This window comes from Carassius carassius, chromosome 22 (genome assembly GCF_963082965.1).
Source record: "Carassius carassius chromosome 22, fCarCar2.1, whole genome shotgun sequence".
In the NCBI taxonomy this organism is placed as follows: Eukaryota; Metazoa; Chordata; class Actinopteri; order Cypriniformes; family Cyprinidae; genus Carassius; species Carassius carassius.
In genome coordinates this window covers 23,962,076-23,990,026 of record NC_081776.1, presented here as the reverse complement: position 1 = coordinate 23,990,026, position 27,951 = coordinate 23,962,076, and the positions used below count along the sequence as shown (strand labels likewise).

At 41.5% G+C, this 27,951-nt stretch overlaps 1 protein-coding gene and 1 pseudogene across 1 annotated transcript; both read right to left on the bottom strand.

The window, feature by feature from the left end:
• LOC132099126 (NACHT, LRR and PYD domains-containing protein 3-like) overlaps positions 1-27,951 on the bottom strand; it is a 476,979-nt pseudogene that overhangs the window by 252,127 nt on the left and 196,901 nt on the right.
• On the bottom strand, positions 33-27,130 carry LOC132098523 (uncharacterized). Its single transcript, XM_059504609.1, has 3 exons — positions 27,044-27,130; positions 18,875-19,969; positions 33-913 (listed from the first exon to the last, which is right to left on the bottom strand). Exons 1-3 carry the CDS (start codon positions 27,060-27,062, stop codon positions 33-35), a joined length of 1,995 nt encoding a protein of 664 aa, XP_059360592.1. The 5' UTR covers positions 27,063-27,130.

Below are 27,951 nucleotides of genomic sequence, written 5' to 3'. Positions count from 1 at the left end.
CCTTCCATCTCCTGCCTCTTTTTTCCCCCTATTTATGAACTTTCCCACTCATTTTCAGAAAAACTCAAGTCCTCATGCATGGAATTTCTTCTCTTTTCCTTGGAACTTCTTCTCTTTTCCTTGATATATTTCAATTTACCTGCAATAACTTTAGCACTTGATCCTCCTGTTAGAGCTGCTCCTCCTGCCATTAAAACTGCAGGCAGAGCCACTCCTCCAGTAGCAGCAACTAATGCTGCACCTCCTGCGAATGCTGCTCCTACACCTGCCACACTCGCTCCCACTAAAGCTGTCTCTTCAACCTTTTTCATCCTTATCTTTTTCTGAGCTTTCTTGTACATCTCATTTGTGTAATGCTCTCCTCCATTCTTCATCACCATTATGTCTATTTTCTTGAACAGTTCAGTAGCCTGGGCTGGATTTGTATCATTGTTATTAAATACGTGATACCTGCCTCCACACTGTCTAACTAGCTCATTAATCTGCTTGTTTTTGATGAGAAACTTCTCTATAGACTTGTGTAGCTGATCTCCTCTAGTGAACAGAATGATGGTGTAATGTGAAGCTTCTTCTCCAAAGTTTTCCTGAATCCATTTCACTGTGTTTTTCTCCTCTTCTGTGAATCTCGCGTCCAGTCTGATGACCAGCAGGAACACATGAGGACCGGGAACAGACTTTTCTATACATCTCCGTATTTCTTTCTTCAGTTTCCATTCACTGATTTGTGTATCATACAGTCCTGGAGTGTCGATCACTGAGATGTTTCGACAATCCACTATCCTCTGATGTTTCTTGCATTTCTCAGTCACAGATTCAGAAGAAAATTCTTCCTTAAATGCCTTTCCTCTCAGTATGGTGTTTCCTGTCGCACTCTTTCCAGTGCCAGTTTTACCCACCAGCACAATCCTGAGATCTGACATGATAGACAAAATATAAAAGGACAGAAGTAAACATACTAAATAAAGATTTATGCATTATAGACTCTAGACTGTCTCTAGATAATGAGCTAATTTGATGAAAATCTGAATAACAGCACAGGATTTCCATTTCCTGAATTATTAACTGTAAATTGTACCCGTAGCTGTTTTTAAAACATACATAAAATATTTTTAATACAACATTCAAGTATCCCAGTCACTGACTTTTACTAAAATTGTGTGATTTACCCTGATCCCGTTGTTTAAAATGATTTAGATAAAACCAGAAGGAAAAATGGGGTATTTATACCTACAAGCGCCAGCGCTGGTCAAATTTACCCGCTATATAATGTTTGTATGTTCGCGCTGTAATTTGTGTTTTAAACAGTACACTGCTAGGCAATCCCTTTCACTCACTGAATTAGTGGTTATCAGTTTTATAAATAAAGACAAAATGAGTAAAAGAAGACTATTTATGAATGCAGAAGTGGTATACGAAGCATTAAATGCCATGAGCGACAGAAAGTCTGATGGTGGGGAGAAAAGCAACAAGCGTCCTGTCAGCTCAGCATCTGATGGCGATCAATATTTCATATTTAGACTTTTTATCCTAATATTACTCATAATTGTACAACATTTTGATTAATTATTTAATTTTTGTTTTGCCATTTCTATTGGTTATTGTTCGCTTCTGTGTTGCTATTTATTCTAGTCTGCCTGTTTCCTGAAGAAAAAAATCTTAAGTTTTCTGTATCTGTGATTAATGGATGAAATATAAGCACAAATATAATAAATAATAATAAATAAAAAACGTCTTGCATTTTACTATTACATCATATTTTACTAATAATTACAAAAATAATTAATTCTCATTCACTAATAATTGTACAGATACATACACAGTTTTCATGTACAAATTTGTGTGTAATCATGCTAAGTGAATGAGACCAGTATCAGCAGTAGTGTATTTACATATATTTATATAGTGTCTCGCAGTGTTGTCACATGAAAAGATATAAAAAAAAAATAACGAAATCTCACTTTGTGAGATTCTGTGTGTGTGTGTTTGTGTGTGTGTGTGTGTGTGTGTGTGTGTGTGTGTATATATATATATATATATATATATATATATATATATACACACTCACCTAAAAGATAATTAGGAACACCTGTTCAATTTCTCATTAATGCAATTATCTAATCAACCAATCACATAGCAGTTGCTTCAATGCATTTAGGGGTGTGGTCCTGGTAGAGGCGGATGGGCTACAACAGCAGAAGACCCCGCCGGGTACCACTCATCTCCACTACAAATAGGACAAAGAGGCTACAATTTGCACGAGCTCACCAAAATTGGACACTTGAAGACTGGAAAAATGTTGCCTGGTCTGATGAGTCTCGATTTCTGTTGAGACATTCAGATTTTGGCGTAAACAGAATGAGAACATGGATCCATCATGCCTTGTTACCACTGTGCAGGCTGCTTGTGGTGGTGTGGGGGATGTTTTCTTGGGACACTTTAGGCCCCTTAGTGCCAATTGGGCACTGTTTAAATGCCACGGCCTACCTGAGCATTGTTTCTGACCATGTCCATCCCTTTATGACCACCATGTACCCATCCTCTGATGGCTACTTCCAGCAGGATAATGCACCGTGTCACAAAGCTCGAATCATTTCAGATTGGTTTCTTGAACATGACAATGAGTTCACTGTACTAAAATGGCCCCACAGTCACCAGATCTCAACCCAATAGAGCATCTTTGGGATGTGGTGGAACGGGAGTTTCGTGCCCTGGATGTGCATCCCACAAATCTCCATCAACTGCAAGATGCTATCCTATCAATATGGGCCAACATTTCTAAAGAATTCTTTCAGCACCTTGTTGAATCAATGCCACGTAGAATTAAGGCAGTTCTGAAGGTGAAAGGGGGTCAAACACAGTATTAGTATGGTGTTCCTAATAATCATTTAGGTGAGTATATATACTTTTTTAGTAATTTGCTTCTGTTCTGTTCTTTCTTTTTTTTTTTTTTTTTTGGTCAACGAGCAAAATTTTTGCATCATTTTGCACAGGAAAGCATGAGATTAACATACATACAATTGTACATATGCATGTACACATAAATAACCATACAAAATAAAATAATTACAAGATTAAAAAAAACAAACAAACAAGATATATACACTCTTATTGACCAAAAAGGTTTAGGCTTAAGCTAAAGCTTATTATGCTTAACTCCACACAAGCAGCACTAATTGACATTAATTTAATATGACAATATAGGATATTCTCAATGTGTATTTAGAAGAACATGCATTATTATTATTATTATTGTTGTCATTATTATCATTATCATCACTATTCAGTATATCTTTTCATTATCAATCCATTATAAAGTATTTTAAACTGCGTTAATGAACTAGCCTTTTTTTACTCATCAGGGAAGCTATTCCAAAGCTGAACACCTTTATTTGATGGGCAGTTTCTTCTTCAATTGGTTCTACAATATGGCATGTTAAACATATATGTCCCTCTAAGGTCGTAATTACTGTCTCTCAAGCTGAACATATCTTACAAGAACTGAAGGAGGGTATGTTGTCTTGCCTTATACACAAGTTTAGCAGTGTACAAATCTACCAAGTCATAGAATTTGAATATTTTCAACTGGGTAAACAAAGGATTCGTTGGGGTATTATATGGAGAATGTGTAATTATTCTGATGACCTTTTTTGTAGTAGAAAAACTGGAGTAGTTCTAGATTTATATGTATTTCCCCAGATTTCTATTCTATATGTTAAATATGGAGTGATGAGAGAACTGTACAATATATATAATGCACTTTTGTTCAAAATATATTGCAATTTATATAAAATTGCAAAATATGGTACGTCCATGCCATGGATCATGGACCGAACGAACGATTGACTCGTTCTCGAGTCAAGATCCGGTTGCATCAGTTGCGCTCGACTTAATGACGTCATTGGCGATGGTTGTCCTTGATTCAAGCCTTCGGTTTACCCGCACTCATAACACTAGCACAGAATCAGTTCAGAATTTATCACCAAAACAATCAGTTCGGTTCAGACACTCTGTGTGTCGGTCTGCTTCATGCTGAATCACGCATGCGCGGTATCATCAGCTACTCGGTTCTCGAATCGGACGCGTCTGACAGAAACGGTTCTTGACTCGAGAAGAGTCAATCTTTCGTAAGTTATCTGGCTTGGCTCGGTGTTCATCTTCAGTTCTCTCTTCACAGCAGTTCAGTCAATGTACTGTTTGATTAAATGAATTACTCCGGGATATTAGTTTGTTTTAACTCAGAGGGAGTGTCAGCCACATTAAAAACATTTACAGCTTAAGTCATTTGTGGATTAATGCTTATTGGAGACGCGAACCGTTTCAAATGATTCAGTTCGATTTGGTGAACTGGTTTAAGAAGATCCGGTTACATCGAGTGATTCATTCGCCAACCGGATATCACTACACTTGAATGCACTCACAACAGATCCGGAAGAGTAGACAATGCTGAATATAGTTGTCGTTTTGTTATTTTTGGACCAAAGTGTATTTTCGGTGCTTCAACAAATTCTAACTGACCCTCTGATGTCACATGGACTACTTTGATTATTTTTTTCTTACCTTTGTGTAGATGGACAGTACACCGTACACACAGCTTCAATGGAGGGACTGAGAGCTCTCGGACTAAATCTAAAATATCTTAAACTGTGTTCCGAAGATGAGCGGAGCTCTTGAGGGTTTGGAATGACATGAGGGTGATTTTTGGGTGAACTATCCCTTTAAAGTAATTAACTCTTTTTAACATAATATTATTTAATTTTAATATCATTTTCTATCAATTTATTATTAAATACCATTAATTTTGTTTTAGATAAATTCAAAGATAATTTATTTGAGTCGAACCAGTTCTTTAGTTCGTACAGTTCTCTCTCCACTACCATTACCAACTTCTGATTTTGACCTGAGCAATAAACATTGGTGTCAGCAAACAAGACATAACTGAGTACATCAGACACCTTACAAATGTCATTAATATAGAGCAAAAATAACTTAGGTCCCAACACAGAGCCTTGCGGAACTCCACAACTTATTCTATGCAATTTAGAATCTACACCATTTGTGTACATACTGGAGCCTATTCGTTAAGTAATTTTCAACCCAAGAATGTGCTATCCCCCTAAAACCATACTTTTGCAATTTATGTAATAAGATATTGTGACCTATTGTGTTAAAGGCTTTCGGTAGATGTAAAAAAATTCCAACCGTGTACTGTTTTTTATTTATTGCTTGTGTAATATTTTCAACGAAATTAATAACTCCCATTGTAGTGGACCTATGTGCTCTAAAACCAAATTGTTGTTCCATTAAAATATTATTTAATTCTATATAATTATCCAGCCTTTTAACAAATAACTTTTCTAATATATAATATATATAATATTTTGGAGAATTGAGAAAGCAAAGAAATGGGTCTATAATTAGAAAACAAATGCTTGTCACCATCTTTATGTGACGGAAGAACTTTGGCTATTTTCATTTCATTTGGAAAAATACCGGTTTTGAATGACTGGTTACAAATGAAGGTAAAAAGGCTGAACAATATTATACATTATACACATATCCAACCCATTTTTATCTACCTATTTTTCCTTTGCAATATCTCACAATTTTTAATATTCCATTTTCGTTAGTTGGTCTTAAAAAATTAGTCTGAGCTCTTTTGGATAGAATTGATGTTTATGGATTTATTTTGTGGATGCACTATTTTATTTGCTAAATTACAACCAATTTTGACAAAATAATAATTAAACTCATTTACAAATTCATTCATATTATTTATAATTCTATTATCTTTAATAAAATGATTTGGATACTCAACCTTATATTTTCTTTTATGTATTACACTATTAAGCACTTTCCATGTTCCTTATATCCCGCGCTGTGGCGGGACATGATTTTGCATCAATGAATGGTGGTGTACAGATGTAATTGTGTTAAAGAAGATGTGCTGTCCTGATCTAGAAATGCTGTTTGTGAACTGCAAGCCATTCTATTCGCCGTGGGAGTTTTACTCGTTAATTCTGGTGAGTATTTACATTCCTCCGCAAGCGCACGTAAACCTGGCTTTACAGAAACTCGCTGATCAGATCACAGAGACAGAACAACAACACCCGGACTCTGTTTTAATCATTCTCGGGGACTTTAACAAAACCAATCTCTCAACGTGAACTGCCAAAATACAGACAGCATGTTACATGTCCCACAAGAGACAGCAATATATTGGATCACTGCTACACCACAATAAAGGATGCATATCACTCTGTTCCATGTGCAGCTTTGGGACATTCTGATCACTGTCTGATTCATCTTATACCGACCTACAGGCAGAAACTAAAATCTGCTAAACCTGTATTAAGGACTGTAAAAAGATGGACTAATGAAGCAGAGCAGGATTTACAATCTTGTTTTGACCTCACCAATCTGGACGAGCTCACAGAGACTGTAACATCTTATATCAGTTTCTGTGAGGATATGTGTATTCCTGCCAGCACTCATCTAACTTACCACAATGATAAACTGTGGTTCACTGCAAAAATCAGACAGCTCCGTCAGGCCAAAGAAGATGCTTACAGGAAGGGGGTCAATGTTTTGTATAAACAGGCTAAATACACACTGGAAAAGGAGATTAGAGTGGCAAAGAGGAATTATTCTGGAAAAATAAGGACTCAGTTCACTTCCAATGACTCCACATCAGTGTGGAAAACGCCTCTCCATACAACTGTTCACACCATTAACAACTCTTGCAACCCAACCTGAACACCTCTCTAAACAACCGTTCAGACCATCCACTCCTGCAACAGATCACTGGAGCTGTGTGAACTCCCTTAATGCTTCAAACGCTCCACCATCATCCCCATCCCAAAGAAACCCAAAATTGCAGGACTAAATGACTACAGGCCTGTGGATTTAACATCCGTAATCATGAAGTAATTTGAAAAACTGGTGCTGGCCCACCTGAAGGACATTACTGGACCCTTACTGGATCCTCTTCAGTTTGCCTACAGAGCAAACAGGTCTGTGGACGAAGCAGTAAACACTGGACTGCATTACTCAGTAAACATTGGACTACATTATGTTCTGCAACACCTAGACAGACCGGGGACTTTTGTGAGGATCCAGTTTGTGGACTTCAGCTCGGCCTTTAACACTATCATCCCAAACCTCCTCCTGCCCAAACTAACTCAGCTCTCCGTGCCCACCACCATCTGTCAGTGGATCAAAAGCTTCCTGACAGACAGGCAGCAGCTAGTGAGGCTGGGAAAATACACATCCAGCACCCATACAATCAGCACCGGAGCTCCCCAGGGCTGTGTCCTCTCCCCATTGCTCTTCTCCCTGTACACTAACGATTGCACATCTAAATATCCCTCTGTCAAGCTCCTGAAGTATGCAGATGACACCACACTCATCGGCCTCATTCAGGACGGTGACGAGTCTGCTTACATACAGGAGATTAAAGAGCTGGCTGTCTGGTGCACTCTCAACAACCTGGAGCTTAACACGCTCAAAACAGTGGAGATGATCGTGGACTTCAGGAGAAACCCCCTGCTCTCCTCCCACTCACCATCATGAACAGCACTGTGACTGCAGTGGAGTCATTCAGGTTCCTGGGCACCACTTTCTCTCAGGAACTGAAGTGGGACATTCACATTAGCTATGTTTCCATCAACACGTTTTTATCCGAATTATGTGATATCGAATGAAAAATGCCTTATGGAAACAGTAAAATTCGATTGAATTTCGTGAATATCGACTCAAATGAAATACGGTCGGTCTCATCGGATTTTATCTTGATCGATATACGGCTTATGCGATAAACGCTGATGGAAACGTTATTTGCCGAATAAATAATGATTTGCGATTAAGTTTTAGGTCATTTTATGGTTGCAACCCGGAAGAAGTTTTAGTTTATTTCCGCTCTGTTTGCGCCTCCTATGTTTGCACACATGGTGGGTATCAAAGACAGATGTAAGTGGTCAAACGAGGAGACGAGATGCTTTTTGAATTTAATTTATGAGAAAAATATAACGGCTATTTTAGATAGCAAAAATCTAAGAAATGCCATAATTTATCAGGAACTCGCGAAGGAAATGGCCAACAAAGGTTACGACAAGCCGTGGGACGTCCTCCGGAGTAAATGGAAAGCGCTCAAACAGCGATACATGGGTCAAAAAAGAGAGTTGTCTCGCAGCGGTGCCGGAGGGAAAATAAAAGGCAAGTTCGACCTTTTTGATGAGATGGATCAGATCCTCGGCCAAAGGCCCATCGTAGCTTCCTTGGCTTCTAATATTAACAGCTCAGGTAAGATATCACGTTATCATTCTCATTTACTTTGAGGAACGCGTTAAGCTTTGATCCGGACTGTACATCATTTCACATTTGTATCTTGATCATTTTAGCCGAGACTTCAATTACTGATGAGAAACAGAGCAATGATGAGGGAGACGTTACAGAGTCTACAGGTATGAATATTTATTTTATTTTCTAATTAAATTAATGTTTCAAGCGTTAGTGAATAAACCCCACATATATAGCCTATGTTTAAAAAGAAATCAATACTGGGGCTTCATATTGTGTATGGTTATGGTTACTCAAATTGTTTTACCATATAAATGAATGCATAAGATGCACATTATGTATCCCTGAACAAGGGAAGGCAAAGCCTGACTTGAGTTAGAAACAACAGCGACTGTTCAGCTGTTTTTCAATAAAAGGCAATAAAACAAACTACATGAGGAAATATAGCACTGTAAATAAAGTGCAACCAAAACATTTTATGCAAACTTAAATAAACAACATGTGTAGATATAATGTGTTGTATGATTAATACAACCAACCAACCATATTTTCATGAAACCTTGCCCTACATCAAAGTAAAAGGGTCATTTGTGATAACTTCACTCTGACTAAGAACATTATTCTTTTTACAGAAGAGTCAGGAGATGGAACATGCTTGTTGTCAACATCAGTAAATATCTCCTCACGGTTCGCACAGTTTGCACGGTTCGCATTATATATGTTTATTTTTTCGATGGAGATACTGTTCAATGCACTGACAAAATTTTGTTACCCCACTGTACTGAAAATGCGCTCCAAACAGTTCTGAAAATGGCTTGAGGTTTAGACTGGGCTGGGCACTTACAGATGACAATACAATTGTCTGCATTCTAGAGCACAATCACTACATTACACTATACAAATTAAAAAGAGCTATAAAATGAGAGTGCCCCAAAGAAAGAAAATAGGCAAAATAATAATTTGGAGGGAATATATAATCATACAAATCTAAAGTTGATATCAAGCATTTCCTTACTGATAATGTATAGCTTGCTGTTGTACTACTGGCGGACTCTAATTGACACATATCTAAGTAGAGCTTGGCGGATAGCTGCTGCCTCTGCGTTTGGTGTACCTTCATTTGGGTGATGAGGTGGTTGTGGTAGGTTTTGGTGGTGCTGCTCAGGGCCCGGTTGGAAAAACCTTTGCCTCTCCTTTTCGCACAAGTTGTGCAATACACAACAAGCAACCACAACGGTTGGCATGAACTTGTGGTCAATATCAGACCGTTTGGCCAGCACACGCCATCTCCCCTTGAGGCGTCCAAACGTGTGTTCAACTTTCACACGTGAACCATTCAAGTGAAGGTTAAACACCTCTTCTTCCTCTGAGAGATTAGGGCCAGAAAATCCCTTCATCAACCATGGGAGGAGAGGGTAGGCTGGATCTCCAGCTAACAGGAGGGGCACCTGGACACCTTCCACTTCGATTGGGTTTTGGGGATGTCTCTCAGGGAATCTAGAATAGAATATCCACACAAGGTGTAGAGATAACATGTAGGCTATAACAAATAAGCACAATAATTAACAACTCTGCAGCTAATTGTTGTGATGATACTTCTGGTACTCATTCAGTACAGGCCAAAAGTTTGGAAACATTACTATTTTTAATGGTTTTGAAAGTTTCTTATCAAAGTTGTAAACAGTTCTGCTGCTTAATATTTTTTCATAACCTGTGACTTTTTTAGGATACTTTGATGAATAAAAAGTAAAAAAAATAAAAATTAAAAAAAGAAGCAAATGCTTTAAAAATAGAAATTATTTGTAACAACAATATACACTACTGGTCAGTAATTTGGGTTCAGTAATTTTTTTTTTTTTTAAATAAATCAATTCTTTTATTCAGCAATGATGTGTTAAATTGATAAAAAGTGATAGTAAAGAAGATTTATATTATTAGAAAATATTTTTTTTATTTTGAATAAATGCAGTTCTTTTTAACCTTTTATTCATCAAATATATTAGGCAGCAGAACTGTTTCCAGCACTCATAATAAATCAGAATATTAGAATGATTTCTAAAGGATCATGTGATACTGGAGTAATGTAAAAACCAATTATTTTAAATTGTAATAATATATCACAATATTAATATTTTTTTTCCTGTTTTTTTTTATCAAATAAATGCAGGCTTGATGAGCAGAAGAAACTTCTTTCAAAAACATTAAAAATAGTAATGTTTCCAAACTTTTGGCCTGTACTGTACATCAATGTGGAAATGAAACATAATATATGAACTCCATTTTCATTCAATCTGAGATTGCTTAAGTGTACCATCTACCAAGGTAAACAGACGCCCCTGTTCAGGTCAGAAGTGGTGAAGACTGCCGCGTCATGCGCACTACCGGGAGTGCCGACACAAATGTCCCTTATGATGCAACGATCGTCTACCACAGCCTGTAGTACGATTGATGGCCAGCCCTTTCTATTGACAAAATCCCTGTAGCCTTCAGCAGGGGGTCTAATCGGGACGTGAGTCCCGTCTATTGCGCCATACACCTGTGGCACAAGGTGCGCTCTGGAGTTACGCAGCGAGATATCATGCGCCTCATCCACTCCAGGTAGGTATATATATCTTCGCATCATCCTCGTTCGTATGGCATTGCACACGGCGTAAACACACAGGTGCACGGTGGTTTTGCTGACCCGTTTGATGGAAACACACTTTCAGCAGCTTTATTCGCATGATTTTTTTTACAGAACTTCAGATAATTCAATTGACAAGTTGATGGAAACATGGCTATTGACTCCATTGTGAAAAAGGAGACGCTACAGAGCTCTGAGCGCCAGAACGACCAGACACAATATATTTATATACACATACACTTATTTATCTAACACACATTCTTAGTGTACACTTAAATTTTGCACATAATATACCTGTACATACATTACTGCTTTTTGTAATATACCTGCCTACAATTGTCAATTTGTATATTGTCATTCCTTACCTTCTTATTTGTATTTTTTATTCTTTTATTGTGGGTTTTTTTTCTATTGCTGTCATTCTGTTGCACTGCGGAGCTTCTATCATGAAAACAAATTCCTCGTATTGGTAAACATACCTGGTAATAAAGCTCATTGTGATTCTGATTATGATATTTTGTTTATGTTCTATCAATAATTTTGTATAGTATTCTTTTTTACTGTTTCTAATTAGTTACAAATTATTCTTATATTCTTTATTTCCAGCATCTCTTGTTCTAGATTTCAGAAATTTTCTGTACAATATATTTTTCTTCTTACGTGCTTTTATGATACCTTTAGTAAACCAAGGTTTCTGTGTTTTATGATTGCTTTAAGTGGACAGAATTTATCGTAAATGTTTAATATTTTCATAAGCCTCATTTGGGTTTTCATAACTATAGACATTATCCCAATTTTGCCTGTCCAGTTCCTCTTTAAAAACTTCTATTGCTTCTGGTGTTCTGTGTCTCACAATTCTGGAAGACTGCAAAAACAGGTAGATCGTCACTAATATCAGTTATTAAAAGCCCTGCATCTAATTGATCCATTTCAGAATCAGAAAGAGCTTTATTGCCAAGTATGGTTGAGCATACAAGGAATTTGTTTTAGTGACATAAGCTTCCAGTACACAGAGACAACAATCTATCTTTCACAATCTATCTATAACACTGTCTTTCACACTGATATTTCATTAGTGAAAATATTATCTATTAATGTTGCTGATGTTGTTGTTATCCCGCTTGGTTTTACTATTAAATAATGTTGGAAATAATGTTATATTATGGCCCAATCCCAATTCTATCCCTTAGCCCTTCCCCTTTCCCCTACCCCTCCGTTTCGCGCTTTCATGTGCAGGAGTAGGGGTGTCTCGATTCTCTTTTGGTTGGAGGGGCAGGGGGAAGGGGAAGCGCCAGATAGCCCTTCAAACAAAGATTTTTTGGGACCACACTTCAAACAAAGGGGTATGAATTATCTCGGCAACATGGCTGCTACAGCGAACAAAAAGACACATAAATGTAACCTTTTTTGGCATAAATAAAGATTTTAACGAAAAGTAATCATTTGTTTATGTTACATTCAATTGTGAGTTCATATTAACGGTCATGTTACTCAAAGAAATGTTTGCAAAAAATCGCTTATATTTGCTAACGTCATATCATTACAGACTGCATGATAGTGCCACAGCATATGTCTGATCAGGGCGATAACTGCCGTAGACTAATCCCCCCAATAATTAGAAATCTCTAAACCATTTTCTCAAATATTGCCTATTTGAGAGAGAGAATAGTTAGTTCATTTATCTTTTTAGAGTGAGTTTACTTAAAAACAGCGATTGTGTCGTCTCGTCGCTGGAAAATATAATGTAGCGATTCAGTATTTAAACTGTATTTAATAAAAGTCGTGGGGCAGCGTTGACAAGTTTATTTTCTCCTGGATCTGTGAGCTGCACGATTTCCGATATGTGTGTGTGTCAGTAAGCAGCTCATTAATACAGAACAATAATTAAAGGCTTTAATGCACACCAGTATATGTGTGTATTGTAAGAGCTAGACGACGAATGATGGCGTGTGACGTCATAGTAGTCCCAATCCTTAGGGGAATATTTTCTCCCCTACCACTTGACACTCTGTTTCATGTGGCGGAGGGGTAGGGGAAGGGGAAAGAGTTTAAAATAGAATTGGGATTGGGCCTATAGGTGTTAATAAAATCTGTGGTCCCTTTATGTTAAATTAGAATCCACATAAGTAGCAATTCCACCTCCTTTTTTGTCTTCCCTATTCCTTACAAACAGTTCATATCCATCTAGCTCTACATCTAATACCATATCCTTATCCAACCATGTTTCATAAACAGCCACTATACTAAACTTTGAAAAACTGTTTAAATAGTCTTTAATTTTAGCAAGATTTTTCCATAGACTTCTACTATTGAAGTTTATTTACATTTACATTTATTCATTTAGCAAACACTTTTATCCAAAGCGACTTACAAATGAGGACAGTGGAAGCAAATCAAAAACAACAAAAAGAGAAATGATATACAAGTGCCATAACAAGTCTCAGTTAGCTTAACACAGTACACGTAGCAAGGGCTTTTCAATAATATAATAAATAAAAAGAAAACAGATAGAATAGAAAAAGAATAGAGCAAGCTAGTGTTAGAGGTCACATATATATATGACAATGCATTCCTCATGACCAAGATGGCGGCGCGTACACATCGCGAGGCTCAGCGTCTCTCCAGTTTTTGCAATTTTGCAGTATTATTCCTGCTCATCTCGGGTCTGTTCGTACTGAACAGTTTTGCTTTAACATCCTACACCCAACAGGAACTTTTGGATATCGGTGAGGACTTTTCCAACAGTTTTATCACCAATCTTCGACTCATCCCTGAGATCGTCAGAACACCCGAGACTAAGCACTCTACCCGGCCGGGCGCAAGTGCTCGCAGGCGGCGTCGAGATCGTAAACAAAGGCGGGGGAAGCGCAGAGGTATAAGAGCTAAGCTAAAGCTAAAACCGCTCCGGCTCTCTTTACCCAGCATTTTCCTTGCTAATGTGCGGTCACTGGTGAACAAAATGGATGAGTTACGACTTCGCATCAGTAAGAGTCTTTTCGACTGCAATGTCATGGTTTTCACAGAAACATGGCTACGCAGCGACGAACCAATAATGCTATTGAGCTAGCCGGGCGCTACACGCTCTGGGCAGATAGAACGACAGATGACTCCGGTAAGACAAGAGGTGGTGGATTGTGCATTTATGTCAACAAAGCTTGGTGTACGAACACTGTCATTGTTGGGAGACACTGCTCAGCTAACCTAGAGTTTCTCATGGTTAAATGTAGACCTTTTTATCTGCCGCGGGAGTTCACTTCCACCATTATAACCACAGTCTATATCCCACCAGATGCTAATGCCAAGCTTGCTTTGAACGAACTTCATGCAGCCATTAGTAAACAAAAGACTGCTCACCCAGAGGCTGCTTTTATTGTCGCGGGTGATTTTAATCACTGCAAATTAAAGACAGTGCTCCCCAAATTCCACCAGCATGTTTCCTGTCACACTAGAGGAGAAACAACTTTGGATCATGTTTACACAAACATTGATGGAGCTTACCACGCGACCCCCCTCCCCCCACCTCGGACAATCTGATCACCTTTCTTTGTTTCTCACCCCTAAGTATTCACCCCTCATCAACCGTGTGAAACCATCAGTGAGGACCATCAAAGTGTGGCCAACTGGAGCAGACTCTTTACTTCAGGACAGGTTTCAACACACTGACTGGAGTATGTTTGCTTCTCAGGCTGCCTGTGGCTCTCACATGGACATTCACATCTATTCCTCCTCTGTACTGCATTACATCAACACCACCATTGACAGTGTTACAACAGAAAAACAGATAACAACATACCCTAATCAGAAGCCATGGATGAACAAGGAGGTGCGACTTCTGCTGAAAGCCCGCAACACTGCCTTCAGGTCAGATGACGCTCAGGCCTACAGTAAATCCAGGGCTAACCTGAAAAGGGGCATCAAAAAGGCCAAGTACTGCTACAAGCTGAAGGTAGAGGAACACTTTTCCAACTCTGACCCCCGACGCATGTGGCAGGGGTTCCAGATCATCAGTGACTACAAGTCAAGCAACTCCGCTCCAACGGTCACGGATGTCTCCTTCCTGAACGAGCTAAATTACTTTTATGCTCGCTTCAACAGCGACAGCAAGGAGATGGCCACCAAAATCTCACCCTCAGCAGACCACCAACCTCTCAAACTCACCTCCACAGATGTCCACACTGCATTGAGCCGGATCAACGCATGCAAGGCTGCTGGCCCAGATGGCATTCTTGGACGTGTGCTTAGGGCATGTGCCGAGCAGCTTGCAGGGGTCTTCACAGACATTTTCAACCTGTCCCTCACCCAAGCAACTGTGCCAACATGTTTTAAGTCCACATCCATTGTGCCAGTACCAACAAACTCCTCCCCAATGTGCCTGAATGACTATCGCCCCGTAGCACTCACACCCGTCATCATGAAGTGCTTTGAGCGGCTGGTTCTAGCACACCTCAAAGACTTCCTCCCACCCACACTGGACCCACACCAATTTGCCTACTGCAGAAATAGGAGCACAGAGGATGCAGTATGCACAGTGCTGCACTCTGCACTCACACACGTGCACAATAACAACACATATGTACGGATGTTGTTTGTTGACTTCAGTTCAGCATTTAACACCGTCATTCCCTCCAAGCTGACAACAAAACTTGGAGACCTGGACATTAACACCTCCCTCTGCAACTGGATTATGGACTTTCTGACCAACAGACCTCAGCATGTTAGGTCAGGCCACAACCATTCCACCACCATCACACTCAACACCGGCGTACCACAGGGCTGTGTGCTGAGCCCATTCCTTTACTCCCTCTACACCCACGACTGCAAGCCTGTGCATGGATCCAACTCCATCATTAAGTTTGCAGTGATTGGCCTCATCAGTAGCAACGATGAAACTGCCTACAGGGAAGAGGTACAGCACCTGGCCACATGGTGCGCTGACAATAACCTGCTCCTTAACACCACTAAGACAAAGGAGCTCATTGTGGACTTCAGGAAGAAATAAGGAGGCACTCATGACCCCATCCACATTAACGGTATGGTTGTTGAACGTGTCTCGAGCTTCAAGTTCCTGGGAACCACCATCTCGGAGGAACTGTCCTGGACTACACACACCTCCAGCCTGGTCAAGAAGGCTTACCAGCGCCTCTTCTTCCTCAGGACACTGAAGAAGAACCAGCTGTCTTCAGCCATCCTGGTGAACTTCTACCGGTGTGCGATCGAGAGCATCCTGACCAGTTGCATCACAGTCTGGTATGGGAACTGCTCAGTGGCTGACCGAAAAGCACTGCAGAGGGTGGTGAAAACTGCCCAGCGCATCACAGGGACACCACTTCCTGCTTTTGAGGACATCCACAGAAAATGCTGTCTACGCCGAGCTCGCAGCATTCTTAAGGACTCCTCTCACCCTGACCATAGACTGTTTAACCTCCTGCCCTGCCCTCCGGGAGACGCTTCAGGAGGCTCCGGACAAGGACCACAAGATTCAGGAACAGCTTTTTCCCTACAGCTGTCTCCTTGGTGAACTCTGCCCTCTGACACCCCTCAAAACCCCCCACACCTCACACATAGACTCCTCCCCCTCTTCAACACTACATCTGACTGATTTATTTATTTATTTACAACAAGCAAAAAACAGTAAACTTGTTATTACTTGCACTACTGTCTGTTCATCCAGAAACACTGAGTAATCCATTTGCACACTGAAAATATTTTCTATGCACTGTACTGTCCATTGCACTAGTGTAAATTATGTTCATATGTTCATAGTTCTGCCTATAGTGTACATACACTTTTACATAATCCATCTGTATAGTATGTTCATAGCACACCTACCTGTATATCATGCTTATAGTATTTAAAATCTGTAAATTATGTCCATAATACTTATCTGTATAGTTATTGTACATATTATAGACCCTGTATATTCTGTACTTACTGCTTATTGCACTTCTGGTTAGATGCTAACTGCATTTCGTTGCCTTGTACCTTACATGTGCAGTGACAATAAAGTTGAATCTAATCTAATCTAATCTAATCTAATATATATACACAGGACTTGACATTAACGCCCACCAATTTTGTTCGTGGCGGGTAACACAGTGACTCCAACTAGCCACTTTGGCGGGTTGAATAATTGTAGGGTTTGTAAAAGGCATCTGAAATAAACCATTTTACAGTGTGTCACTACAACACTACAACTCCCAACCCGTGGGTCCCGCTTTCATGAAATTATTTGGCCCGCCCCGCAAATAAATTACCCACCCCAACGCGACCTCTGGGTTATGAGGCGTCCTATTATAATTCAGCTATCAAACCACCCAGCTATTTCACTTCAGTACTGCTTTTCACACAAGCACGCAAATGAGGATTAGCGTATGTAGCCTGTGAAGTCTCTATCCACAAACAGATGTACATCGTCTACAGATTTAAGGTATTTCATTGCACTTTAACAAGGAAACTGAACGGCCTATATATGTGCAATATTTTTAACGAGCCCTCACTAACTGAGTTTAATGCGACAGTTTTGTTAGAATGCATCTCATTCGAGCTCATAATGAGGCGCTCAGTCCGGAGCACTGTATGACTGATGCATCAGTTCAACTTTACTCCAAATATACGAACTTACCTGTTTTGAATACTTCATATTTAATGTGTTTGTTTATGTCCAATATTAGTGTTAAACTGTTGGACTTGATGAAATCTACTATTGATTTTCACCGTTGACTGACTTTGCAGAACATTTAGACAGATAACTTCCATGCACAGATGCGGCAGATTTGTCACAGGACGCGAGATATGACAGTTGTGTCCGACTAAATATGAACTAGCTGTTTTAAATACAGTATTTTTATATTTAACGTCAGTATGTTTGAAAATATTTTATTTATTTATTGGTGATTCCATAGGCTCTCTCTTGTGCACCTGCGTGGTTTAAAACACCAAATAGTTAGCCTATGACAAGAAGAGTCTGTTTCTTGATCCATCCATGCACGAAAATATTGTGTATCGTGAAACTGCTCTGATTTGAAAAATGACCATATCGCCCAACACTACAACATATATGGATTTTTTTTGTTTTGTTTTTAATGACCCGCCCCAACCCCACCCGCGGGTTATGAGATGACCCGCGCATTACTAATGCACACAGTGTTGCCTTGCGCTTGCGCGCTAGTGACAGAAACAAAGAGACAGCTATATGCCCTGCTGGAGTTACGTCCTTGGTCGCCGGTGGAGCTATGTGGCGACAAATAAAATGTGCAACAAAACCCGGTGAGCAGACAATGCACAAGATGAAAAACCTGAAGTTTTTGTGGCTAGTAAATGTGGCTAGTAAAAATGCTGTGTGGCTAGTAACTTTGGGAAACCACTAGCCACATTGGCTAGTGAGCAAAAAAGTTAATGTCAAGCCCTGTATATATATATATATATATATATGTATATATATATATATACACACACACACACACACACACAATTGCATAATAAATGAAAATAAAATAGAATACAAAAAGATTAGAAAGGTAGTTCGATTTTTCTTAAGAATAGAATTAGAATAGTGAGTGTTAAAGTTAGAGGGTCAAATAAAGATGGAAGAGATGGGTTTTAAGCAGATTCTTAAAGAATCGTAAAATTGTAAAAAAAAAAAAAAAAAAAATTGTAAAATTGTGTATTACATATAAAGATTATTCATTTTGATTTTATTATTAAATTGTTCTTCTGTATAATACTGACAATTTGGTTCATTATAAAGGTTTCTGGGTCAATTTCTCTCTCAATGTCATACTTGTTGGTTCTGATCAACAAATCTAAAATTAATAAAATTATGCAAATCAAATTGTTGGATCAAGTTGTTGGATGTGTCAGAAAAATATACAGTATGTTATCATATGTCATCATCTATGTTAGTGAATTGATCTTTGAGGTTTGGTTTTTGTGTTGAGTTTTGTGTAAAGTTCTCACCGTCGTCTGATAGTATCTGGTAGGTTGTCTTTTTACTCATTCCCCAGTTTTTTTCCGGTGGCTTGACTACTTTTTTGCCTCTCATTCCATCATTAGAGAAATCCTCGAATCTGTCTAATGAGCTCTGGTCCAGGTTTTCATATATGTGAGTTGTTCTCATTGTTTCTCTGACATAAGGAACAAAACTCTCTTTCTTTTTAATAACAGTATTTGCTGATCTCCCTTCCATTGTACTTTCCATTTCAAAAAACTCTCCTATTTTTGCTAGTTCTTGTCTTTTCTCTTTACTTTGCTTTGTTTCGCTGTATGTATATTCTTCCCCTGTTTTCTTTCCTCTTATGCTTTCATTTTCTTGTTCAGTGACAGTGTGTGTCGTTCTCTCTTCCTTTACATTGCGGGTTGTGAAAATATCTGGAGCTGATTTTGCTTGCTGTTGTTTCATTTCTGTCTCTTTTCTTTTGTCAGTCTTTTCTTCCTCTTGATTTTTCTTTATTCTTATGCTCTTTTTTCGAGACACTGAGTAAATCTCAATTTTGTAATGCTGATGATTATTCTGTTTGATGGTTTCATCAATCTTCTGCAGAAGCTCTGTGATTTGAGTTTGATTTATCTCATTTTTACTGTTAAGTGCATGATAATTATCTCTGCAGTGACTGATCAGCTCTCGAAATTTTGAATCAAGTATAAAGAGCATCCATTCTCTCCTTGACATTTGTTCTCTTCCAGTGACCAGAACCATGGTGTATTTAAAAGCTTGAGCTCCAAAGATTTCCTTAGTCTTTCCCACAATGTTCCTCTGCTCCTCCTCAAAGTTTTCCAGGTTGATGACAAGCAGGAACACGTGTGGACCAGGATGAGAGAGATACATACTCCTCATCATTTCATTCTTCATCTCTTCATCAGTCAGCTGAGTGTTGAAGAATCCTGGAGTGTCGATGATGGAGATATTTCTGTCTTTTACTCTTTCTGTCTGTAACTCACTATTTCTGGTTGTGCTCTCTTTAAATGCCTCTCGACCCAGTATTGCATTTCCTATTGCACTCTTTCCAGCACCAGAGACTCCCAGCAGCACAAGCCTCAGATCCTGTGATTCACCTGCATTCAAACAGTTCATGTCATTAGCTGGAGCTCTATAGATGATTTATAAATGAGTCTGTGATTCTAACAGTTTCATCCTTATTTAATAACGGTTACCCAAGTCTCCTGCCACTGTGTATCATGCACAATTTCATGCTATCATTTGACATGCATTTTTTACACTAAAGCATTGGTGGATTAAACGTATGTGCATGGGACAAGGGACGTTCAAGGGACACCACACATTATTTTTTCCCCAGTAAAACAAGTAATACTCTTAGGAATAATAGCTTTCTAGCCAAAGTAAAGAAAAATTTTAAATCTAACCTTAAAAAATTACTTTTGTTGGTGTTACCTTTTTATCAGGTTAGTGTATTCATATTAATATGTTCATAAATGTATATTTAATAAAAACAATAAAGAGTTCATAAGAAGCAAATCATGAGGGATTCATTATTGCTTGTTTGCTTTTCAAATATTTAAGAAAATAAAACTTATGCATGAAAAAGTGCAGCTTGCAAGTAAGTTGACAAAGACAAAATTGTTTACAGTTGTCAAAAAAATACTGTGGTCTTTTCTAAGATTTAAAGGGGTCTAATGATGTTGCTAAAAATAACATTATTTTCCACATAAAGTACATTATTGTTTCTCCTCTCACCTTCTGAAACATGTTGCTTTTACAAAGCTCTTCGTTCCGAAGTGTGCTCTGATTGGCGAGCTATCCAGTGCGTTGTAATTAGCCAAATACCTGAAGTGTGTGACGGAAATGTTACGCCCCTTACCATACTTTGGTGCGACAAGACAGAAACATTAAAACACATTATAAATGAGGCATTTATTGCATCCAGTGGGGACATAATTACGGATTACAATGACTTATACTGTCTTTTTACATGTTGCGTTGCATTGTGCCATGTAAACAAAACCATGTCTGCATTTGTGATCTGAGAAATAACATACTACAAGCGCTATTCTACACTGCTCAAAACTCACGTTTGAATCATCAGTGGCAAATCCTTTACATATGTAAACGTACTGTCGCGGGCTGAAGAATCACACAGCAAACTGTAGTGAAAATTTAAAGCCCCGGAGAGTGTATTTATTTGTGGTTGTGATCGTGAAGGTGCCAGAGGTGTCCGGTGCTCGTCCTCGGTGCTGCGTGATCCTGTTCGCCGGCCGGCTGAGTCCACGGGGGAATCGGTGTCCGGTGCTCAGGTGGCGGGCTGGTCGATCACTCCCTGGTCCCTCGGGTGAGTGGGGATGTGGGGGCTGGGGGCGGGGTCACACCTGACAGACCTGCGAAAGCTGTCCACAGGCGGGAGAGTCCATCCGCATTGGCGTTGGCGGTTCCAGCTCGATGTCGCACGTCGAAGTGGAAGTCTGGGGCGCCAGGAACCACCGCGTCACCCGGGCATTGGTGTCTTTAGCCCGGGCCATCCATTGCAAAGGGCCGTGATCGGTGATGAGGGTGAATTTCCGTCCCAGTAGATAGTACTTCAGCTCCAGGACTGCCCACTTGACGGCCAGCGCCTCCTTCTCCACGGCCGCGTACCGTTGTTCCGTGATGGACAGCTTTCGGCTGATGTAGACCACCGGGTGTTCCTCACCATCTTGTATTTGGGATAGCATGGCTCCCAACCCGGTGTCGGATGCGTCCGTCTGTAACAAGAAGGGACAGTTAAAGCTGGGGGCGCGCAATACCGGTTCAGACGAGAGTGCCGCTTTTATCCTGTTGAACGCCTCTTCTTCCGGGGTTCCCCACCTCACTTTCTCCGGCTGTCCCTTCTTGGTGAGGTCTGTCAGGGCTGTCGCTAGGGAGGAGAAGTTAGGTATGAAACACCTATAGTACCCCGCCAATCCCAAAAAGGCCCATACCTGCTTCTTGGAGGTGGGCCTCGGGGCCGAGAGAATGGCTGCCACTTTTCCCTCCTGTGGACAGATCAGACCCCGGCCCACCCGGAATCTGAAGTATTTTGCTTCAGGTAGGGCAAGGTGGCATTTCTTGGGATTGGCGGTGAGCCCTGCCCGCCGCAGTTCGAGAAGCACCCTCCGGAGCCGCTCTAGATGGTCCTCCTAGGGTCTCCGAGTGGATGACGACATCATCGATGTAGGCCGCTGCATAAGCCTGATGGGGTCTCAGCACGATGTCCATCATCCGTTGGAAGGTGGCTGGAGCCCCATGCAGCCCAAAGGGGAGAACCCGGTACTGCCAGTGGCCACTGGGGGTGGAGAAGGCGGTCTTCGCTTTGGTGGACTCCGTTAACGGTACCTGCCAGTAGCCTTTGGTGAGGTCGAGCGTGGAAATGAACCGGGCTCTCCCCAGCCGCTCCAGCAGCTCGTCGACACGGGGCATCGGGTATCCATCGAACTCGGAGACCTCGTTAAGGCGGCGGAAGTCATTACAGAACCGGAGGGTGCTGTCCCATTTTGGGACCATAGCTATAGGACTGGACCAGGGACTGCGGGAGGGCTCGATGATTCCCAACTTCAGCATATCTTGAACCTCCCTCTCGACTGTGTGTCGCCGGGCCTCCGGGATTCGGTAGGGCCGCTGTCGCACGATAGTCCCTGGAGGTGTGCGCACATCATGCTGAATTATGTGGGTCCGCCCGGGACGTGGGGAGAATACATCGGAGAATTGTCCGACCAGATGTTGGAGCTCCGTCCTCTGGGCGGCCGACAGTTGGGGGCTGATGTCAACAACCACGGAAGAGGTGGCGGCAGTCCTCGTTCCTTCCCAGCGCTTCAGGAGATTAATGTGGTATAATTGACTTTCCTTCCTTCGTCCAGGCTGCCGTACTCTGTAAGTCGCGGGTCCCACTTTCTCTGTGACGATATACGGTCCTTCCCATTTAACGAGGAATTTACATGCTGCCGTGGGGACGAGGACCAGAACGTAATCACCTGGTTGGAACTCCCGTGGTTGGGCCGCCCAGTCGTATCGTCGACGTTGGGCTTCTTGGGCAGCTGTCAGGTGTTCCCGGACGAGAGGCATGACGCGGTCGATCCTTTCCCTCATCTCCCTCACGTGCTCGATCGTGGTCCGATGGGTGGTCGGCTGCTGCTCCCAGGCCTCTTTGGCGACATCGAGCAGGCCACGGGGCTGCCGCCCAAACAGAAGCTCGAACGGTGTAAATCCTGTGGAGGCCTGGGGGACTTCCCGGATGCCGAAGAGGACGTACAGCAGCATTTGGTCCCAATCCCGTCGGACGTCCGCAGCCACGCGACGGAGCATCTGCTTCAACATCTGATTAAACCTTTCGACCAGCCAATCGGTCTGAGGGTGGTAGACGGTGGTACAAAGCTGCTTTACCTTGAGGAGGCTGCAGAGGTCAGCCATCGTCCGGGACATGAAGGGGGTGCCCTGGTCCGTCAATATCTCTTGGGGGATGCCGACCCGGCTACACAGCAAGAAGAGCTCCTGGGCGATGGCCTTGGAGGTAGCCTTGCGCAATGGTATGGCTTCGGGGTACCGGGTCGCATAGTCCACGATGACCAATATATGTTCGTGCCCCCGGGCGGACTTTGGCAGCGGCCCTACTAGATCTATCCCTATTCGCTCAAAAGGCACCTCAATGATGGGCAGCGGAATTAGCGGAGCTGGGGGAGGGGTATGTGGCGACGTCCGTTGGCAGTCCGGACAAGCTTGACAGAACCGTTTGATCTCCGCCTCCATACCGGGCCAGTGGAATCTGTCTCGGATCCGTTGGGTAGTATTCTGCGCCCCCAGGTGGCCAGCCATCGGATGGGAGTGCGCGAGCTCGATGACCATCTGCGTCTTGGTATGTGGGACTACCAGCAGTTTCACCACCTCCCCTCTCCGCTGCGCGACACAGTACAGCAGGCCATTCTGGACCACGAAGTGTTGGGTCGGGTGCGGTGGTGGTTGGACCTCTTTTCCTTTAACCACCCTTACTTGCTTCTAGCAGTGCTTCAGCCGGTCATTCCCGAGCTGCTCCTCCACAAATTTTCCCCCACCCCTAACCTGTTGGAAGACATCATAGAAAAGGTTAGAACTTTGGGGGGGGGGACTCACCATCTCGGGCGCTGTCCGATGCTAGGAGGGCAGGGCACCGTCGGAGAGCTCGGCGGAGGTCTTTTTTCCTCAGGCGGTTCCCGGCAGGGCTGGCAGGCTGGGTGACTCGGGTGAGTAGTTGATGAAAGCCTGACCAGTCTCTCCCCAGCAGCACGGGTACAGGCAAGTCCTTGACCACGCCCGCTTCCAGGGGCCAGGTGCCGGTTTTCGTGGATATGGTCACCACTCGGGTAGGTACGTTCTGAGTGTCACCGTGGACGCATGTGATGGATATGCGGGCTTTGGTTCCCACCTGTGGGGGGAAATATGGAGGACTGGACCAGGCTTACTGCGCTCCCGGAGTCCAACAGAGCGGTAAACGGACGGCCATTAATGAAAACCTCGGTCTGGGGTGCCCCTCGCGGCGGCTCCAGATGGACTGCACAGCCTGCCAGCCAGGCGCAATTGGGTGAGGGTGGTGGCTCAGTTGGAATTGGCTCGTCCTGTGCGCCGGGAACCGCCGACCTGCTGGCTGTGCGCTGGGTGCCCTCTGGCGTCCTGGTACACCCTCCGGGGAAATGGCGGTGCTCGCTCCCCAGCCTCTCGACGTAACGTCGCTTCCGCTAGTTCGACTGCCTCGACGAGATTCTCACAACAGCATATCTTGAAAAATCTCACAACGGATTCCTCATTCCAGCCGCCTGACGAAGGGTCCGTGGCAGGGCATGCAGATACCGGTCCACGAGTTCGCGTTCGGCCACTTGGGCAGCGCTGGGGTCCCCGGTGAGCAACCAGTGGTGGGCGAGGCGGTTGAGTTCGGCGGCTTGGGCACGGGCTGGCAACCAACTGTTTTATTCCCATGTTCGGAACAATTGGGCCGCGGCGATGGGAGACAGACCTACACGGGCCAGGATTTCCTTCCGTAGCTCGTCGTATGATTCTTTTTGGCTCGCTGGCATGGAGAGAAATACGCCCGCCAGGGTTCTCCTGTCAGCATCGGGGCCAGTCCTCTCGAGTGGCTACGGACTCGAACATGCCCAGATAATGTTCCACGTCGTCGTGGACGGTCATTTTCGGCAGGAGCTGGGTGGCTTGAGTGCGAGGATCCGGCAGCGGGACCCGCTGGGCAGCCGCGAAGCGGAGAGCGGCGACTTCACACTCTGTCTCTCCCTGCTGAGTAGCCATATGTTCGACAATTTGCTGCTTACGAATACTGAGCTCCGTCAGGTGTTTGAGGAGTTCCTCCATGGCTGGGGGAGGAGTCACCGACTGACGAAACACAGAGAAGGAAAAAAAAAAAAAAAAAACGGTGAGTGAATAGGGTCATGGCACAGGTGATTCTTCAGCAGTTTGCCCACATTCTCCACCAGTGTCGCTGGCTGAAGAATCACACGGCAGGCTGTAGTGAAAATTTAGAACCCGGAGGGTGTATTTATTTGTGGTTGTGATTGTGACGGTGCCAGAGGTGTCCGGTGCTCGTCCTCGGTGCTGCGTGATCCTGTTTGCCGGCCGGCTGAGTGCACGGGGGAATCGGTGTCCGGTTAGCCAACATTAGCTGGCTGTCTTCTGGAGAACTTTCTCACCCGTGTCTTCTCGGGTGCAGCTTTTGTATTCTCCTCTTCAGCGTCTTCAGCTGGGACCGATCAGCCCGCGGTGATGGTGTGCAGGTGGATCTCCTTTATTGCCAGGGCGACGCTGATAGGTGCCCGGGACACGGCTCACAGTACTTAAAGACTGTGAGTCAGAACAGCTGGCATTGTAGTCTACTCTTCCAGGATCAGGAAACAGTCCACCATAAAATGCACAGCACACATCTGAATATTTGGATTTAACTGTTCTGGAACAGTGTTGTAAATGTACCCTAACCACTGATTTCTAGTAGTATCCTCTGTTGGAGAGCCAAAGAAAGTTTTTTTGCTTTTGCAACGAAACACACAACGTCTTCACAATATGACAGCAGCGGGGCAGCAACAGTAAAGTTATGCTTTCTTTCTTAGCGTGAACATTTGGGCAACGTTCTGCAAAACGTCTTAACTTTTATAAAGAATATCTCTTTGGGTTTGAGACTTTAGTCTTTCCAACTTAAGGATCTTATCTATTCACAAATATCTTAATAATCGCATCATATGACCACTTTAATTTGAGATGTTGAAAACTAAATTAGGTTAGGGTTTTTATAGGTTTATGCTTTCATCAAAGAAATAGAAAACTGTAATGATTTAAAATAGTTGATTCCGAAACTTATTCATGCACATTTACATCAATCAATCAAAGATATGAACAAATATAATACAGTATAAATTCTGTAGATTATACAGTAGAAACTGCAGGTAGGTATAACAATTTGACATGATATAGAAAATGTTAGTAAAAATTTTACTTCGTATTAAAGGTTGGAGATTTTAGACTCTTTCTGGTTCTGGTGTGATGAATTAGGATATTAAAAAGATTTCAGGGTATTGGAGAAATACAACCTGATGAATCGAGCAGTGATGCTTCAATGTGAACTTTGTTGTATAATCTACAGAACTTCATTGCTGAATGTAACATCACTAATTTAACTTTATGTGACTGTCTATATCATTTACAGGACAGACAGTCTAATCCACCAGCAAACTTTGGACCTACTAGCATACGTTAGCAAGTTTTCAGTTAACTTTGAACTCAATGACAATGTAATGACAGCCAATAAAGAAATTCTTAGTTCAGGGAAGTCAAGCCATTTTCCCGAACAAGCTATTGAAAGCCTTTACTTAAAAATCACAGAAAAGTGAGTTGGATCAGAGTTGGAATTAAAATCTGTTGGAACAGAACAAAACAGAATATATATATATATATATATATATATATACATTTATATATATATATATATATATATATAAATGTAGTAACATACGTGTCATTTCTAAATATAGTAGAACATCTTTAAATTAAAAGGTTGCAATATTACTTTTAAATGTGAATCACTGTTTAGTGCTGCCAATGCCACAAACTAAATAAATACAGTACATACCTTCTCAGTATTATACTAAACCAGATGTACGAGTATCATATTAGGTTATTAAATTAACACTAACCTTCATGTTCTGATTCCATTTTGTCTCTTGCAGTTTGTTTTTGTCATCCAGAGTGTCTCTGTCTTTATCTGACTAAATGATCTGAAGAGAAACTAAAGCCGTCTAAATTGAACCTTGACCACTGATCATCAGTCTAACTCCTCCCATTAACCGTAAATTCACTGCAATATACTTAGTATTTTATTTTATTTTATTTGTTTTGTTTTGTTTCTGGTAGCTGCATGGTTATTTGAAAAATCAAAAGTGAGTATAATAATAATAATCTACCTCTGCATATAGTGCCAGTAGCTATGAAACATGGATTTTTTTTGTACACACACACATATATATATATATATAATATATATATATATATGTCCTTGTATGTCAAATAAGGGAGTGTCTGAGCTAACCTGTAAAAATAGACTGTAAAAGGTCTGTGAAAAAAAATCTGGGACCCAGTATGGATTTGTATTGGCTGCCATAGCTGTGCCACAAACATGAAAGATGAGCGCAAAAAGTTAAAAAAAAAAAAAGACTAAAACAGGCAGATAGAAATTAAAGTCAGGTCAAGTTTGCTTCTAGTTCTTTTCACATTACACATTGTTTTGGAGCAGCTTTACAGAAATTCAGACTTCATGTATAGTTATTCCAAGCTACCAAAATAAAGAAAAACTAACAAATATGTGCCCTGGAGTACAAAACCAGTATTAAGTCGCTGGGGTATATTTTTAGCAATAGCCAAAACAAAAAAACATTGTACATGTTTAAAATTATCTGTTTTTCTTGTATGCCATAAATCCTTAAGATATTAAGTAAAGATCATTTTCAATGAAGATATTTTGTAAATGTCCTACCATAAATATATCAAAACTTAATTTTTGATTAGTAATATGCATTGCTAATAATTCATTTGGACAACTTCAAAG